The 15,359-nt window shown below is 36.0% G+C and overlaps 1 protein-coding gene across 2 annotated transcripts in view; it reads left to right on the top strand.

The window, feature by feature from the left end:
- The window catches only part of LOC139980266 (complement C3-like), a 47,225-nt gene that overhangs the window by 15,593 nt on the left and 16,273 nt on the right, over positions 1 to 15,359 (top strand). For both annotated transcript variants that reach the window (XM_071991805.1, XM_071991806.1), the window contains exons 10-24: positions 130 to 345; positions 1,566 to 1,715; positions 2,278 to 2,346; positions 3,275 to 3,478; positions 4,253 to 4,423; positions 4,825 to 4,899; positions 5,101 to 5,158; positions 6,925 to 6,981; positions 8,082 to 8,403; positions 8,731 to 8,956; positions 10,739 to 10,948; positions 11,277 to 11,376; positions 12,336 to 12,437; positions 13,072 to 13,260; positions 15,141 to 15,216. In XM_071991805.1, coding sequence (XP_071847906.1) covers positions 130 to 345; positions 1,566 to 1,715; positions 2,278 to 2,346; positions 3,275 to 3,478; positions 4,253 to 4,423; positions 4,825 to 4,899; positions 5,101 to 5,158; positions 6,925 to 6,981; positions 8,082 to 8,403; positions 8,731 to 8,956; positions 10,739 to 10,948; positions 11,277 to 11,376; positions 12,336 to 12,437; positions 13,072 to 13,260; positions 15,141 to 15,216 — 2,225 coding nt within the window. The remainder of the gene's footprint in view (positions 1 to 129; positions 346 to 1,565; positions 1,716 to 2,277; positions 2,347 to 3,274; positions 3,479 to 4,252; positions 4,424 to 4,824; positions 4,900 to 5,100; positions 5,159 to 6,924; positions 6,982 to 8,081; positions 8,404 to 8,730; positions 8,957 to 10,738; positions 10,949 to 11,276; positions 11,377 to 12,335; positions 12,438 to 13,071; positions 13,261 to 15,140; positions 15,217 to 15,359) is intronic.

Raw genomic sequence — 15,359 nt, 5'->3', positions numbered from 1 at the left:
AATGTACAGTATGATTGACATTAATTTATCAACATTATAATTTCCTTATGTTAATCAACTTTTTTCTTAAATTCCATACCGCTCAAAATTATGTTGCGTTTGTGTAATTGTTTACTTCTTGTTCCATAGACTGAGTTAAAGTACATAAATGGACTGCCAGCACCATGGGTACCTATAAGGGTGGTCGCAACTGGCAAATTAGCCGACAACTCGCTTGTAAGTCTACGAGATGAACATCATAATATTAATGACGAAGAGAGAGAGATCACAGACAACACGGATAACCAAGGAGAGGTTAACTTCAACATTGACGTACCAATCGGTTGCGAAGAAATCACCGTTAATGTAAGCAATATTGAAGTGGGCTTTTGTTAATTACAATCGTGCTAGGCCACAAAAGGACTTATAAAATTCTACGTCATTATGACGAAATGTTTTTTGTATTACCATCATTACAGTTAGGATCACATACGATTTTACCGCATTTTCTCGTCCGTTTGGGCGTTGAAAATATAGAAGTGCTGAATTGTTACTAGATACGTTAGACATGCACCGTAATTCACCCATGGACTACCAGCAATAAATGTACTATTCTATGAGGTAAGTAAGAGTGCACCGCAACACACTGTACGTAATCCACCCATGGACAACCAGCAATGAATGTACTATTCAATGAGGTAAGTAAGAGTGCACCGCAACACACTGTACGTAATCCACCCATGGACTACCAGCAATAAATGTATTCTTATATGAGGTAACTAAGAGTGCACTGTAATGCAACACACTATAAGTAATCCACTCATGGACTACCAGCAATGAATGTATTCTTATATGAGGTAACTAATAGTGCACCGCAACACACTATAAGTAATCCACCCATGGACTACCAGCAATGAATGTACTATTCTATGAGGTAACTAAGAGTGCACCGCAACACACTGTACGTAATACACCCATGGACTACCAGCAATGAATGTATTCTTATATGAGGTAACTAATAGTGCACCGCAACACACTATACGTAATCCACTCATGGACTACCAGCAATGAATGTACTATTCTATGAGGTAACTAAGAGTGCACCGAAATGCAACACACTATAAGTAATCCATGGATAATGAACTATGTTCTATAGAATGTGGTATAGCTCATAATTATGCAAAATATAACTCATTGCGAATAATGAATTGTGTTCTAGTATGAGGTATAACTCAGAGTAGAACGACATACACCTCACTGCGAGCAATGACTCTGTTTCCATAGATGCAGTAACTCAGAGGGCACCAAAATGCACATCACTGCGAATAATGAAGTGATTTCTATAGTAGTGAGGTATAACTCAGAGTACAACGAAATACACATCACTGCGAGCAATGAATGTTCTCCTGTATGCAGTAACTCATAATGCACCAAAATGCACATCACTGCGAATAATGAAGTGATTTTTATAGTAGTGAGGTTTAACTCAGAGAACAACGAATACACCTCACTGCGAGCAATGAGTGTTTTCAGGTACCCATGCATGAGGTGGCACAGAGAGCAATGTTTTATTTTTCTCTCATCAGCTCGTCACATTTGATCAAGACTTAATAGTAGGAGGAGCAGAAGAAATAAACAGCAACGCCAATTTGACCTTTGTACTTAGACCTTATGAAAGCCCAGGGAATGGCAATGAGTATCTCGTCATACGAACGCCGGAACTAGTAGTTATCAGAGTAGGTTTTTTTTTTAATACAAAATCTGCACTGCCATGAACCGAAGCATGAAATGTATTAATGTCGCAATTATTCAATGTGTAAACCAGTCTGTATATGCTTGAGCATGGAGTCTTGTCTTCACGTGAGTGACAATGGTCAGCGCTCAACTCCACGGCGACGTATTTATTCTATATTTGGATATATTTACATGTTCTGATATACTTACATGTATATTTATAATATCTTTGTTCCTTGGCTTATGATCATATAACTGGTGTAAAAGGTATATCATGTGACTATGACAATATGTAACGTAGCCGTATATCCTTGACAACATGGACACAATAATTTCTGAGGCTTCAAAACATCCGTCCATGCACTAAGAACGTACTTGCATAAAATGATTGGATATTGATTTATAACGTAAGGTCGTAGCTCATCTCGTGTCTGGTAATAACAGAAATGTCATAAACCTGATACGTATTTCATTGTCGGAATGAGTTATTTTCATATTCTATGTTAAATGATGTTTTGTTTACTGACCTGCAGTGATTAACTATGACATATTTCATATTTTCAGTATCGAAATCCTTTAACCCTGGACCTTTCTTTGAAACGACAAAGAATTGATATTTTTATCCATGTTTACGTAAGTGTTATAACTAAATCATATCATATCAGTTATATATATATATATATATATATATATATATATATATATATATATATATATAGGCCCATATATAGGCCTATAAATAGGCCAATATATTTATATAGCCTATTATATATAAGTGATATATATAAGTGATATATATATATATATATATTTATATATATATATATATATATATATAAATATATATATATATATAAATATATATATATATATATATATATATATATATATATAAATATATATATATATATATATATATATATATATAAATCACTTATATATATAGGCTATATATAAATCACTTATATATATAGGCTATATAAATATATATAAAATCCCAACATTCCTAACAATATATTCAACATTGGGCCTAGCCTCAGCCAAATTCATACAGACTAATTATGCATCAGTTACGCATGCGAGAGACATTACTTACGGCTCTCAATCGGTCCCTTGTAAAATCTCTTTGAAACAAACTAATAACTGTCACCAGGTACGTAATATATTTCGCAAACAAAAAATAATGTAAATTGTTAGAAAAACTAGTACTTGTGTATGTGCTTAAAAAGCTACACAAGTGCCAGCATTTGGCATCTGATCACCTTCAAAAATCGAAAAAAAGGTGGACACCCCTCAGCTATGGATATTTTAACGCCAACTAAATATTTCGAGCCTCCGTATATATTGTTATGTCGGACGTGAAAGTATTTTATTTACTGCTGTTTCACTTTCACTAATGATCAATATGTTGTATCTCATTCGAGATTCAGGCTTTTCTCATTTAGTTGTTTAACTGTAATATATAGGTTTAGGATATGACTGAAACTTGTTGACATGTTTTTAAGATAAACACTTAATTTCACAGATATATACCATATTAATCTTCCTTTTTTTGTGAAAGGTAATTGCGAGAGGTAAGATTATCCATGATGGAAGCAGGCAGGTTGTCGATACTGCTGAAAGAATTACTATTAACGGATACCAAATCACTGTCACAGCGGAAATGATACCGAGCGCCCGAATCGTCGCTTACTTTATTGGGGAAAACAACCATATCATAGCAGATTCTGTGAGAATTGAAGTCCGAAGAGATTGTCCTAATAACGTAAGTTATACTTAAACGGATATCCGCTGGCCGCTGCATATCTACGTAAAAGAAACAAATCACTAAAATGATGGTTGAAAATCCAACTTTAATAAACATAAGAGATACACATTACATTACAATAACTTATATCTCATAATTAATCATGAGTGGATGCCGCTTAATGGAAAGTCGTCGAAATAAGCTTGTACAAGGTATATCAACAAACACAAGTTGAATCAATGTCATACTTGGGGGGAGAGATACCCTATGATGCTTGACTTGTAGCGACAATACATCGTGAATGACATGTGATTTCTACATTCATTTCTACATGTGTTTCTCATACATTTCTAGGTGGTTAGTCTATGTAATAACATACATGTCTAATCGCCACTAAGCTTGCCGAAACGTATGAACTGGGTGTTTGGATTCTGGGGTTTATGAATATACATATATAATTTAATCATAACACGAAAACCGACGTATGACAATTTAATTCGACATATGTCGATTTTTTTTTATCAAATCCATGGTGTCTGAGCGAGGAGTATGGGTGATTGGAAATGCGAGACTCATGGACATGACCAACAGAGATGCTTCGTGCCAACATACCGCCCCCCCCCCCACCGCTACTACCCAGTTGTCGAACGGCTTAGCGACGTCCATGCAGGCTGGAATATAACATCACATTAGTTTCTTTGTGATGGTATCATAACAGATATGTATAATGTTAATATTACTGATACCAATATTCTGATGCATAAATATTTCACAACATTTTTCTCAATACAGGTCATCGTAGGACTTGAGGATATTGCCAGAAGATCTTTTGGAGAAGCCGCGAAACCGAATAATGAAGTCCAATTTCGGATAACTGCTCAACCTGGTACCGATGTATCATTGATCGCCGTAGATAAAGCAGTCCTCCTTTTGAGAGATTTTCACAGGCTAACTAGTAAAAAGGTAACGATTGTAAGAAGACTATTTGGCAATTAGGTAACTAAAGGTTATACTTTACATAGTCTGATACACAATACAAAACTCTATACGTTATTTAGAGGTTTTAATGTTATGTATGAAATGGAGACCGTTTTATCTCGCTAAGCCTGACAACCAGTCTCCCGATCACTTATACCATGTGGTGAACCCCCCCCCCCCCACTCGCTTCTCCAAAAAACAAAACAAACAAAAAACATTTTTCATGTGAACCGTTGGTCTGGTTACTGAGAGGGCCATAATAAGCTGCAATTATCAACCATTTACAAAATATCATTGCTTGTATAGGGTGCAAAGAGATGGTTAAGGGAAACTGTGATATAATTTCAGTCAAGATTTACCCCAAAATGCTTTATTTTTTCATTTAGATGTTTTCAACAATGGACGCACAAGACACTGGATGCGGTCCGGGTGGTGGAATGACCTCCGAACACATTTTCAAGGTATTGGAAGAAAAATTGACTTTTAATAAACAAAAAAAGGCAATTTCGTTAGTAAACTGATTCCTAAACCACACACGACATGATTCCAAACTCATTGTTGACTTGTCCGTCCCAGTTCGGAGGTTTAATATTGAAATAACTATGAACACGCATTTCAAATGTTTGCTACGAATATACTACCTGTATTATTTGTTATTACAGAATGCTGGTGTAACAGTAATGGCCAGTGATGGACCACTCAACGTCGGTGATCGAGAAGGTCTGAGAACCTTTTTTAACTTGAAACTTCACTGCATGCATGTTTAAAATCACTATCGTTAATATCTGAAATGAAACATTATGATGATGATGATGATGATGATAATATATATATATATATATATATATATATATATATATATATATATATATACAGGGATGTGCCCATGCTGGGCGACCCCGCCCATCACTAAAAATTACCGCCCAGCACTGTCCTAAATATCGTGAATCCCGCCCAGCATCTAAAATCCCGACATTCCTAACAATATATTCAACATAAATTGGGCCTAGTCTATGCCAAAATCATACAGACTAATAATGCATCAGTTACGCATGCGAGAAACATTACTTACGGCTCTCAATTGGTCCCTTGCAAAATCTCTTTGAAACAAACTAATAACTTTTACCAGGTACGTAATATATTTCGCCAAAAAATGTAAATAAAATAAAATATGTAAATTGTTAACAAAACTTGTACTTGTGTATGTGCTTAAAAAGTTACACAAGTGCCAGCATTTGGCATCTGAGCACCTTCAAAAATCTTAGACCCTTCGCCGTGATCAGTATACCAGGGACTCCTGGGCACATCCTGGGCACATCCCATATATATATATATATATATATATATATATATATATATATATATATATATATATATATATATATATATATATATATATATATATATATATATATATATATATATATATATATATATATATATATATATATATATATATATATATATATATATATATATATATATATATATATATATATATATATATATATATATATATATATATATATATATATATATATATATATATATATATATATATATATATATATATATATATATATATATATATATAACATTGCATTAACATAAAGTCTGTTCAAAGTATCTCCTTCGAGATCCGGCTTTAGGAATCACAAATGATTTTCGAGTTGGTTAGCATCATGTTTGATCTCTAGAGTAAGGCAAAATATGTCACCAAAAACAGAACTAGTATTGTTCGATACAGGTGACAAACGCCTACAGTGGAATTACGATCTTCCTTACCGGTTTCGAACCTCTGGACATACAATCAGCGTCCATAGCCTAGTGGTTAGGGTGTCCGCGTACAGAGCGGGGGGCCCGTGGTTCGAATCCCGGTGGAGGCTGAAAGTTTTTTCACTGTTCTTGATTTTCCAACTCATTACGATTTTCATTTATATATATATATATATACTTCGAGTTGTTTAGAATAGTGTTTGATCTCCTCCAATGGGATTCAAACACAGGCTTATATGCGGACACCTTATAAAACAAGGCTATTGACACTTTTCCTGCCAAATGGTTCGGACTCAGTAAGGAAGGCTATAATTCCACTGTATGCTTTTGCTATCTGTATCCAACAATGCTAGTTCTGTTGTGGTGACATATTCTTTAGAAATCAATCATGATGCTTACCAACCCGAAATCATTTGTGAAAGCTGCAGCCTCATCTCAAAAGAGATGCTTTGAACAGAACTATCTCAAATGAAATGGAAATAATCGAACAAGGCAAACGAATATATAGACCTATATATTTGAAACGGTAATGGGTCGCAAAACACAGAACAATGAAAAAACTTCCAGCCTCCATCGGGATTCGAACCTGGGCCTCCTGCATTATATGCAAACACACTAATCAATCATAGGCTATGAACACTTTGTCAGTTCAGAGGATCGAAACCAGTAAAAAATATTTACAACTATAAAACTTAATTTGATCTTGATAGGTACTCACTGTGTAGCTGATGCCAACAGCCGTAGAAGACGGTCCCTTGAAGAATTACGTGAGTTTATTGAATTTGTATCTTTGTGTAAATTCCTTATACACACTTTCACTTATAATCTGCCACTACATGAAGAAGCGAGCCCACGGTCGTCCGCGCGCAAGTAATTCCTCAGAAGGTTGAGTGACATCGACTGGACGGGCGAGTGTGTGTACGGGGTGGGGAGGGGGTAGTACATCACATGGATCTCAGAACCATATGTAGGGGTGCCGGCGTCTATATACAAGCCTCTCCTAAAGAGTATTGCCTAACTGTGTCGTTTACCACAGAGCATCGACCAGTCCCTCAGAGCACAAGGTATATAACAACTCTTGGTATCTAAGTACTGTCTAGAAATTAATATGATCAGTTTCTATAATCTTCTGGCTTGTCTCTATACTGCAGATGTATGACAGTTTGAAGTGTCTTGGTGAATGGTAGAGTTGCTTACAAAGTGAGGCGTCTTAAACAATTTCGAAACAAAGAGAAACTAAACCCACGCCACACTACCAAACAAGAGCTAACTTTACACTGGCAACACACAGTGATTATGAAGTAGACAGGTGTAACTTCATTCACTAGAGATTATACAGAGCATGAAATAACTTAGATTACTTTAAACATTTAAAGGAAGACTAAAGCAAACATTATTTGCTGGATTCCTTGTAATGGAATATCGGAAGGGAAAAGCACGGTCAACTAACACCTTTCTCTCGCCGAATACTTAAGATAACCTCTGAGTAACTTATGACGCTCATCAAACAAGGCCTTACATTATCTTGTTCTAAAGCCCACTAAAGACTACAAATGGACCAGTGTGCTCCTCTTCAGCAGAGCAGTCAGTAAGGCTTTTAGACATGGAGTCACTGAATCATGCAAACATGACTGAATGTATTGAACAACAACGAAGGGATAAGGGTATAATGTAAAAGAGTAAAGGAATGGGGGTGTTGGATATGTCATACAGGGGGACAAACATACAGCACTCGCTATTGAGAAATGAAGGGGTTCTAAGCTATACTTTAAATAAACACGAAGTCCAGATACGTAGTCACTAATCCTGTGAAAATAATAACCTCTAGATATTCTTTGCTCTGGTTGAATTTCATCCAAACATACAGTTGAAGAATTTGACAACGACGAAAGAAAGATATTTGCCTGCTCAAGAGGACATCGACGCCTTGGAAGTGGCTCATGTAATGAGACGTCGGAAAGATTCCAGCGACTTGCTCAGAAAAAATTTCCTGGGATGACAGAAGATGTCGGCGATGAGTTAACTAGAATTTTTATCGCCTGCTGTAAGAAGGCTGAGAGTGACGAATCCCGTGAGCGAAATATTGTTTTCGATTTTGCAGCTTTTGCTGAAATTGATCCGTTCGATGATGGGTCAGTTCGATTCGATTTTCCAGAGTCATGGGCCTTTGACTTGGTTCACGTCGACTCGTAAGTCTGAATCTACTTCGTGTAGCATTATTGAGTACTAAATTTGGATGGTTTACATGAGAAAATTAGAAATATGCGATGCTGGATAAGCTTGAATGATTTCTATCTGTTTATCCATAGTGTAACTCTACGTTAACATGTATGGTTAGCCAAATTACAGGTCATGTTATATTTGACATTAGTCAATCGAAAATATTTCATATATCCTGCAAATCTGAAACAGGAACCGTTTATTCCCGTTTTCTCTTTTTGTTGTTTCTTTATAAGAGAGAAATTTCCTTACACAGAAGCGATGATAACGTGCATATACAATCCTTTCCCCAACAGTGACGCAGCAGTTTATAGGGAGTACACCCTACCTGGAAGTATAACTACATGGTCCATACAGGCGTTTGGTCTTCATGAGAATTTCCCAATGTGCGTCATTGAACCAACGGAGCTGGTGGTACGGTCTGATCTTTTCATTCAATTGCTACTACCGTATTCTGTGAAAAGGAATGAACACGTGGAAATCCAAGCAGTCGTGTTTAACTATGGCATAGAAGATGTGGCGGTAAGATCTTGTAGTTCTAACTACAGACTCATGACAGGTACTTCAATCTCAAATTATTGGATATAAAAACATTCAATCAGAAATTTACATTTAGACTGTTGAATCTCGGAGTTCCTGGCAAATGCGTAACGATGAGCATGAGAGTCCCGGCTCCTGGCCCAAAGGGGCCCCTTATCAGGAGGTCCAAGCAAGGGCGGCTGCACAAATGTTCACGAGGGGGGGGGGTCAGTAGGTCATGGTGCAACACACTACTTGATACTATCTAAGTATCATTTTTTTCCAGCCGGGGGGGGGGGTGAGGGACAAGTGCCCCCTATAAAAAATATACTGTATGGAGTATAAGGGAGACTACTGTACAAATACAGTAATCAAACCTAAACATATGCCTAATTTCGGCTGAAAATTTGTCTCGATCTAAGCCAAATTACCTGTGCTTTTTTACTGACTAGATACACCGAAGGCATCTTTATTGTAACCTTTTATTATTATATTTATATGAAAGCCCTGCTTTTTTGTTGTTACAAATGACAAAAGTTTCAAATCTGTGGAGTGTTGGGTTATTGTTTTATAATTTTTCAATAAACCGTATGTCCCGTTTTAGTCAGTACAACATAGAAGCGAGATTGTGAATCATCATGATCAATGTGTTACATAAATGGTAAAAAATGGAATCACAAGGAATGTTACTAATGTCATAGAATATCCCTGGATATAGATTATATAGGATAAATGATAAATAATGACCTTTCACTTAACAAGGCCTACTGGCCAGGATTGCATGTTTATAAATGCAGTACAAATAATAACTATATCATCTGCTAACGGCACCGATATTAAAGGCAAGGTTCCTTGCATAATGTGAATGTTTTTCATGATAGCCCTCTTCACATGAATTCTAGCACTTGCCAGTGGCGGAGCTAGGGGTGTTGGTCAAGGGGGGCGAGAATGGTCTGGTGTAGGGGCGCTTTCTACACTATCTAAGCGGAGCGCCAACATTGGTTGGCTCGGAGCGCACAGACATTTTTTTTTGAGTAAAGATACTCCCTAGATCGCCGAAAATTACCCTTTCCTGGCCTTGCTTATTTGCAGATAAATGAAGAATAAATAGGTGTCATCGCCAAAAGATGTGACAAATGTCAATATGTAGATGAAAGCGCAATAAAAAGTCAATAATCGCGAATAGGTAAACAGTGGTAAAAAGCTGAAAAGGGCGCCAGCAGTCCATTTGGTCCGTCGGTCGGGGGAGGGGGGCATCCGCCCCCTGACTGTATGGACGCTCCGCCACTGGCACTTGCAACTTAGGATTATAGCATAAACTTCAGAAGGTGCATGCTTCCCCAGACCAAATTGCCTAGTAGGTAAATTACTTAATGCAGATGTAAAGTAAATAAGGGAAAGTGGTGGTACTGTGTTGTTTAATACTATCAGTTTGACTGTATGTTAACATTTAAAAATCCATTCTATTCGTTTATCTGCCTGACTTTACATATTCATATAAAGTCAAAGAAATACAGTATGAATCTATTTGAGAATTAAGAAAGCACATGCTACATTATTTACAGAAAGAAAATAATATTAAAGCAAGGGATATTTGCAGAAACCAGGAACAAGAAGCATAATGATCTTGCGTTGTCACTTCATTATAGCTAGTCGTTTTTTTGTTTCTGTTGAAAAAAGAAGCTATTTCTGATTATGAAGCAGTTTTGGTGTACCATGTATAACAAAATGTCCGATATTGGTAAATGTGTTACTATTATAAAGAAGTATTATTTCTCATAACAGGTAGCAATGGTTCTAAAAACACCACCAGAAATTTGTTCTGAGGGGACACCTAACGTTTTCTCAGCTAAGAAGGAATTCATTGTAAAAGCCACAGATACCTTCACTGTCACCTACGTAGTGATTGGAGTTAAGGTTGGAGAATGGCCTATCACCGTAGGTATTGGGAGCACCAAAGGCAGTGACGGCGTTAGAAAGAAACTTAACGTCATCGTGAGTTTTTTCTTCTTAATATTTCTTCAAATTAAGGCAATTAAAGGATGAATAATTGAAGTCCAATATCGCGCATTAAAGTGAGTATGGGTCCGGCAATGCGATATTAACATGTAAGTTACTACTTTGTGAAGCACAAAGCTCCCAAAATACTACGCGTCCAACATGGTATGACATTGGGCATTGCTTCTAAATGGCGTGCATGATACTCTCGGCCCTCTCAATGCGAAAGGGCCGAGAGTAATAGGGAGAGTGTATATTCTGCTATTAATCGTATTTGTGAACTTCTTTAACACTTCATTTCTTCAATGCAATTTCATTCCATAAGGCTGAGGGAATCGAAAGAACGTTTCATCATTCAGTGCAACTGAATCCTCAAGGAGTCGAACTTAATCGTAGGCGAAGAGATATTCGAGAGACTGAAAATTGTAAGAATATTTAAAAAAAAATCACATTCCTTACTTATGGCTCGAGCAATAGATTAATATCAAGAACGTGTATAAATATGTATATAACAGAACCGAAGAGGCGTTAATACTCTCTTCCACAATAATTGACTTAGAGATGCAAGTTCGAAAATTGATTATTTCGAGTTAAATACATTGTAAGCGATTGAGATTCAATTGACTATATTATCAATAAAAAGACAAAATTGTGATTGATTTGTATCCTTAAATCGAGGATCACTTCATGTATGGGAAGGGGTGAAGCAAATGTTGGAGCAGTATTGATGTAACCATAACGGCCGGCTCATGCTATTATAAGTTTATGTGAATATGCGTATAGGGATAGACTTTTATCAATATTTAAGCCTTAGTCTTATCCACAAGTTATAATTGTGTAAGTATCTATGTGATATGAACATTGCAACTAATGCTTTGAATTGTCTCATCTCAATATGCTGACTGGAGTAAAATAAATTACTAAACAGGTTTTTAAACTTTTTAACATAGCCATGTTTACAGCTTTAGACAAAATAATGATCTAAACACTAATAATGAATATCACATTCTTTCTAAAATGCTAATGAGTTAATGAGTCATATAAGTAATATTGTGACGTTGCCATTAAAGAGTTGATTTAGTTTGCACGTTTGAAGCAAACAATGTAGCTTCAGAAACACTAAACTGAATTCCGTGCCGTGAAAGTACATATAGATACTTATGCAATTACAACTAATCCAAGAAAAAGAAGAAGAAAAAAAAACAATGAACTGTTAAGCCTCAAAGCTCCCCTTGTACCTGATTCTGATTGTATAATGTATCTAAAACTTGACAAGTAAAAGGTCATGCTAATCAAGGAGTTGAAGAAACTTAGAAAGAAATTTAAGAAATAATGAAACCGTTCCCAAGTGTCAGTTTTTCCCCATTCTTCTTCCCTGATACAGGTGTATGGGACGCGGAAAATGCAGCCCAGTTAAGCTGTCTTGATATAGCCTTGCCTCCAACAGTTGTGCCAGGGACAGAGTCATGTCATATTAGTATAACAGGTAAGGATGGAATCAAGTATAACTTACGCATTTATTAATTTAATGTCTTATAGTTCCTCGTGGCTATTGTTCTTCAGACAGCTGACGTTCAGTGGATCTCTAGTATAATCAACGGGTTAATGGCTGATCTCAAAGTACAAAGTATAGAAAGGTGCAATTGATTAAGTCTCTCTCAATATGTTAAGTTTAAAGTTTTTAGTTTGAACCGTTACAATGGCAAATCACATGAAAATGTATATACAAAGACAACGTAAAGATTAAGTACTGTGAGACCTGATTTGAGTGACAACACAATTGGGGAGATTTTTCTTCTATAGGCATCGTTCCAAATTTGAGTATATATATATATATATATATATATATATATATATATATATATATATATATATATATATATATATATATATATATATATATATATGTATATATATATATATATATTTATATATATACATTTATATATACATATACGTATATGTACAAGAGATATAACTTCGAAGAAAAATTGAGCGGCTGTTAAATAAATTGACTCTGTACTGGTTAGAGTTCATATAAATAAAATATCATAATAATAACATATAAATAACAGATTAAGATTGCTTACCGTACTCTTGCTTTAAAATTAATGCACCAGGTTCTCCTCTTGGACCCGCTATGACAGCCGTTGTGACTGGTCTGGGACATTGGATCCAGCAGCCAACTGGTTGTGGAGAACAGACAATGATTCGGCTGGCTCCTAATGTCTACGTCCTAAAATACCTTCTAGCGACAAATTCAGGAAATGAACAAATCGAAGCCACTGCTCTCTCCAATATTAATTCAGGTTTGTTTGGAAAACGTTGGAATACTCTCATTTTGCTATGCCTTTACCGTGCAATCATTTTTTCGTTGCCAAATAAAAGAACAAGTTTACAACTACTGAAACAAATGCCCTGTACAATGATATATTCTCAATTCCAGTCACCTTGCCTTGAGAAAGTGACCGATACATCATGATGACGGTGTTAGGTCTCATACAGAAATTAAAGTCTCAGTATGTGTTTGCCAAATATAAACTTTGTCCTTTCCAGCTTACTGCACTAAAAGTTCATTAAAAATGACACCGTTCTATGCAATTTTCATATTAATATTCCTTATTTTTATTGAGTTATCTGTCCGTAAAAATTTGATCTGAATAAAATTCGCCAGAATTATTAACGAGTCCGTAGATTCTACAAACTTCAATCAAAATTTGAAAGCCCTGCCAAACAAATCTCTCTGTTATGTTCACGACCGTTAGGCCTAGGCTTACTTTTACTTTCGTAGCTAGCCTGTCTTAGGTCCCTGCTCTTGTATCTTTCTCTCGGTCTTTCCGATGTAGCTTGCGAAACTGTGTCATTACCTTCCATTGCAATGAATGATCAGGTGTTTTCAGACGTTTCCTCTGTGGAATTGTAAAAATGGATGATAGGAGTATAGGACTGCGTTAAAATCTTGATCGGGCCCGCCTGTGTAGACTATTTTTTTTTTACATTTGTGTAATGAACATGCTGACAGGGGTGATCGCAGTGAGTTTAAGGTAAATCGTTTATAAGGGCAATATAAACTGAATTTCTTTCTTTCGATTGCGACAGCGTTTCCCCATTTAACCCACCTGGTCAGAGTGCATTTAGAATAAGAAACGTGGAATCTACTTCGGAAGTTTGTTTTTCGAAATTCATCAGCAAACACGTATTGAGACTTTAACATGCTCATGTAATGAATTAAATCTTTAATACAATGAGTCAATGAATGTGAACGGTTGAAGCAATAAATAAAGTTTGAAAAGTAAGTTCTTCTTCACTACCGGTACATTTTAAAATCAAAGTGTAATTAATTGAAGGAACATTGGATTCAATTCAAAGTCAGCACATTGTAAACTAACCGTGTACTGAGTATTTTCATAAATTTCACATTTTTTTTTACATAGACTTTCTTTAATAAGTAAATAAAAAATAAACCAGAATGCAAAAATGCATTTTGGTTTCGATGATGTAACATGAGCAGTTTTCTTCATGAATCTGATGTAATGTAAAGTGAGGGTGTACATGTTTACAAGGGTTTCACGATTTGACCTCTGATTACTCCAATGACCTCAATCAAAAACAATAGGCTTCTTTAACTCAATGTGGTACTTCTACACACTAAATTAGAGGTCGGAGTATTGAAATATCGTGATTACAAGGTTTTCACAATTTGATCCCTGGTGACCCCAAATGACATTTGACCTCCACCACAAACAATAGGCTTCTTGTACTTAATGTGGTACTTTTATACATCAAATATGAAATTTGTCTGACCTTCCCTTCTTGAGATATCATGTTTACAAGCTGGGCGTCACAAACGCACACACACTTACACACATACGCCATCATGAATGCATCTATGTACCGAATATCATCGAAACCAAAAAACGATTGGTAATATTTTTTGGGAGTGGGGGGGGGGGGGGTAGAACTAGATTGGAACCAGTGACCTGAAGGTTTTTAGTCATTCTGTTACTATATAGTCATTCCGTTGTAGTATTATGTTTAATAGCACAACTCTCTATCCTTAGCATCAAATGTTTACTTGTTATGTTTTGTGTTCATTCGGTTAAGAGTGATATTCTCTATCCATAACTGTGTGTACTCCTATATCGATAATGATTGTTATAACGTATACTTTCCTTGGCTTTTCCTGTAGGTTTAGTTCGAGAAACAACCTATCGCCACGCAGATGGGTCGTTTTCAGCGTTTCTCAGTAGACCGGGTAGCACGTGGTGCGTATAATATTGCGTTACTCTTTCAGGAACTGACCTCTAATTGCCAAGGAAATTTGATTTATATCCCTTGTTGTCGAGATTTTCGTTGATGACTCGTGATTTTACGCAAATTTAGTCATATCGATTACGTAATGTAAATT

Source organism: Apostichopus japonicus, chromosome 14, assembly GCF_037975245.1.
Source record: "Apostichopus japonicus isolate 1M-3 chromosome 14, ASM3797524v1, whole genome shotgun sequence".
NCBI classification, from domain to species: Eukaryota; Metazoa; Echinodermata; class Holothuroidea; order Aspidochirotida; family Stichopodidae; genus Apostichopus; species Apostichopus japonicus.
This window is presented reverse-complemented; position numbering and strand designations above follow the sequence as displayed.